General features: G+C 45.3%; 1 protein-coding gene across 1 annotated transcript; it reads left to right on the forward strand.

The window, feature by feature from the left end:
• Positions 1-174: 174 nt before the first annotated feature.
• Positions 175-1,047, forward strand: LOC118756680. Its single transcript, XM_036491430.1, has one exon. The coding sequence runs from the start codon at positions 175-177 to the stop codon at positions 1,045-1,047; it is 873 nt and encodes a 290-aa protein (XP_036347323.1).
• Positions 1,048-4,394: the final 3,347 nt, after the last annotated feature.

Genomic DNA, 4,394 nt, shown 5'->3' on the forward strand with positions numbered 1-4,394 from the left:
ACGGAAAAATGTATGGGTAGTTGGAATTTTGAATTGAAAAATATAAGCTGGTTGACGAGCTTTATTCGACAATTTAGTGATCGAACTCAGATCTTAAGAGACTGGGAAAGGACGTAACAATTGGTGTTGGAAGAGGGATTGTCGAATAAAGTTTCGTAAAACAAGATCTTGGGAATGACGAAATTTAATGAACTTAAGATTCCGCAACTTAAGAAGGAGTTGGAACAGCGGGGCTTATCATCTGCTGGAAACAAAGCAGAGCTGCAAGCACGACTACGCGAGGCTATGGAGGCGGAGGGGGTCAGTGTGGACGAATACGTGTTCCATCTGGAAATTGAGGAGTTATCGACTAAAGTGGAAGGTAGGGCAGAAGCTCCAGGTCCATCAGCGGGTTTAGACATGAATATGATGATGACTGCAATTTCACAAATATCGTCGCAGATGTCGCAACTGTCTTCTCAAATATCATCGGAGTTGTCGTCGCAGATAAATGCGCAGCTGGAAAAGCAGGATACCCGTATATCACAGGTCTTATCCCAATTAGAAGCACAGAAGATACATGTAACGTCGCAACTGGAAACGCAGGATCTAAAAATTACGCAGTTACAGGAGAAGACGGGAGGCATTGAGACTGAAGTAGATGCAATGAAAGCTCGCCTCTGTGAACTACAACTGAATCGCCCGAATGTTTTAATTAGCGGTTCCAAAGTAAAAGCTCCATCCTTCGATGGCACTGTATCCTTCTCAATATTTAAGCTCCAGTTTGAAACAACAGCAACAACAAACAACTGGGGTACTGCAGACAAAGTAGCTGCATTGGTTGTCTCGCTTAAGGGTTCTGCAGCCGAAGTACTGCAGACAGTTCCAGAAATCGACCGGGGTAACTATGACGCTATAATGGTCGCAATAGAGAGACGTTACGGCAGTGACCACAGGCAACAAATGTTCCAAATGGAATTGATGAATCGCTTTCAGAAGATAAATGAGACACTGCAAGAGTACGACTGGCGCATTTGGCATATGCGAAAGAAACGGCAGATTTCATAGAAAAGATGAAGTGCCAGGCATTCGTGAGAGGTATACGAGATCCGGAGACGAAACGGGCAGCATACTCGACACCAAAGGGGACGTTTGCTGAAACAATGTCTTTTGCGCTGGCACAAGAGACAGCAGCTCTTTTGAGCAAACCAGTACATAAAGTTCATCGGGTTGATGTTGAAGAGCCCAACTCGTTGGAAGAAACCATAAGGGACGTAATACGAGAGTCCTTATCCCAGATGACACATCGCAGCAGTTCGGATATTAAGTGCTACAACTGTGGTAAGATTGGGCATATTGCGCGCAATTGTCAATCGAAGGCAAACTCGGGTGGAAGGAAGCGAAGCAGTGAGACCGACAATACCGCTCCTGAAACTCAACAGCCGTTAAACTAAAACGAACCAGCTCTAAGGGGCGTGAGCTGGTTCTCACAACTGACTGCTCCACTGTCTCCGTCTCGCAAATTGGACGGAAAAGCAATAGTTTGTCGGTGAGGGGAACTGTAAATGGTCGATCCCTGGTGCTTACTTTGGACACAGGTGCGACGAACTCAATCATCCGGTCAGATTTGGTAAGCGGTAATGTGGAACCACTGTTTGGTTACAAACTTCAGACGGCTACAGGAGAGAAAGCTACGATTTCCGGAAAGACAGTTTGTAAAGTTTTTATTGGAGCTTTGTCGGTTGTTCACACATTTTTAGTGGCTGAAATCGTAGATGAAGTAATAATTGGCATGGATTTTATGCTGCTCCATGGTTTTACATTGGATTTGAATAATAGGGTGCTATCGTGTCAAAACATGGAGATACCTTTGAGTATCGGATGTGAGAACAGTGTACAGTTAGGGAAGGTAACCTTAAGTCACCGTCAATGGATTCCGGCAAAATCTGAAGCAGTCATATGGACTAATGTGGAAGGAGGCTGTAGTACGGGCGAAGTGTGTGTTATAGAAGCTGCTGAAGAGACGACAAATGTAATCATTGGAAGAACGTTGGTGAAAATGGGAAGAAGCATGCGGGTTCCAGTGAGGGTACTAAATAATTTCAAGTCACCAGTTATTCTGGATAAAGGTGCTGTAATTGGGAAATGCCAGGCTGCAGAGGCCATAGTAAATTGCGACAGTCCTCAACAGGGAAGCGAAGAATTCCCGGAAGCAAGCAGAAGGACTCCCGACTTTATAAAGACTTGGTTGCATGACGTGAAAGGGCTTGAGTGGACGAAGGCTAAGAAGTTGTTAGAAAAATACGGCTGTATATTCGCCGGTGATTGTGGTAAATTTGGTAGAACTGCCATCGTGAAACATCGAATAGATACCGGAGATGCAAAGCCAATTCGTCAAGTTCCGCGCGGAGTTCCACTAGCAAAACGCGAGGAAGCGAAGCAGATAATTCAAGAAATGCAGAAAAGTGGAGTAATTGAGCCATCAATGCGCCCGTGGAGTTCACCCGTTGTGCTGGTTAAAAAGAAAGACGGTAGTACCCGATTTTGTGTAGATTACAGGAAGCTGAATGAAGTCACGAAAAAGGACAGCTACCCATTACCACGGATAGATGACACTCTTGACACTTTGTCCGGTGCGAAATGGTTTTCCACGCTCGATCTAAAAAGTGGTTACTGGCAGGTAGAAATTGAGGATTGCGACCGTGAGAAAACAGCTTTCAGCATAGGAGATGGGTTGTGGCAGTTTTCCGTGATGCCATTCGGATTATGCAATGCTCCAGCAACCTTTGAGCGCCTGATGGAGCACGTGCTGAGAGGTCTACACTGGAAAACGTGCTTAGTCTATCTGGATGACATCATTGTCATGGGTAAAAGTTTTAGTGACCATTTGGAACAGTTGGAAGAAGTCCTTCAGCGCATTGCTTCCGCGGGATTGCGTTTAAATCCAAAGAAGTGTTCATTTTTCAAGACGGAAGTCGCGTATCTGGGACATAAGGTGACAACTGAAGGCGTCAAGACAGACGAGGATAAGATAAGAGCAGTACGAGATTGGCCACAACCAAGAAGTATACATGATGTCCGAAGCTTCTTAGGGCTGTGCACGTATTACCGTCGCTTTGTTCCTGGATTCGCCTACGTTGCACGGAGTCTCCACAATCTCACTAAGAAGAATAGCGCTTTTGTGTGGCACAAGGAACAAGAGGAAGCTTTCCAGCGACTTAAAGAGCTTCTTTGTACTTCGCCTATATTAGCTTATCCGGTTCCGGGAGAAAAGTTCATCTTGGATACAGACGCTAGCGCATACGGAATAGGAGGAGTACTATCGCAGATTATTAATGGACAGGAAAAAGTGATCGCATACTATAGCAGAGTCCTCGCAAGGCCGGAAATGAACTACTGTGTTACCAGACGGGAACTGTTAGCTGTGGTTGAGTGCGTAAAACATTTTCACAAATACCTATATGGACAACGATTCCAGTTAAGAACTGACCATGCAGCTTTGAGATGGCTGCTCCAGTTTAAGCAGACTGAAGGACAAGTTGCACGGTGGATTGAAAGGCTGCAAAATTACGACTTCGAGATTGAACATCGTAAAGGGGAACAACATGGAAATGCTGATGCACTATCTCGACGACCCTGTGCTATAGAGTGTAAGCATTGCTCGAAAATCGAGAGATCCGAGGGAATAGTTGATATCAGATTAATGCAATTGCAACCCGATGACGAGTGGGAGTTCAGCGCAATAAGAAGAAGTCAATTGAACGATGCTGACTTAAAAAGGATCATAGGAGCGAAAGACGCTGGAGAGAGACCATCTAAATCCGGAATGGCGATAGAAAGTCCTGCGGCTAAGGCATATTGGGCGCAGTGGAATAGCCTTAAAATAATTGATGGAGTTCTGCATCGCGTATGGGAAAGCGAGGACGGGAATCATGCTCGCAATTTGATCGTAATTCCTAAATCCAGAATTTCATCTGTGTTAGAGGAATTCCACAATGGACCAAGCGGTGGTCATCTGGGTGTTACTAAGACGCTTGAGAAGATTAAGCAGCGGTTTTACTGGGTGAATTGTAAAGAATCAATTGCCGAATGGATTCGAAATTGTGCGCAGTGTATGGCAGCGAAAGGTCCGAAGACCAGAAGTCGTGGAAGATTACAGCAATATAACGTGGGTGCACCATTTGAGAGAGTGGCCATGGATGTGGCAGGTCCGTTTCCGATAAGTGACTCGGGCAACAAATATGTGCTCGTTATTATGGACTATTTCAGTAAGTGGCCGGAAGTCTACGCTGTACCAAACCAAGAGGCCAAAACCATTGCTGATGTTTTTGTGCAGAACTGGGTTGCTCGGTTCGGAGTACCTATGGAGTTACATTCAGATCAAGGAAGAAACTTCGAGTCCGCGGTATTCAGGG

This window comes from Rhagoletis pomonella, unplaced genomic scaffold (genome assembly GCF_013731165.1).
Source record: "Rhagoletis pomonella isolate Grant_MI unplaced genomic scaffold, Rhpom_1.0 Rhpom_scaffold_11499, whole genome shotgun sequence".
In the NCBI taxonomy this organism is placed as follows: domain Eukaryota; kingdom Metazoa; phylum Arthropoda; class Insecta; order Diptera; family Tephritidae; genus Rhagoletis; species Rhagoletis pomonella.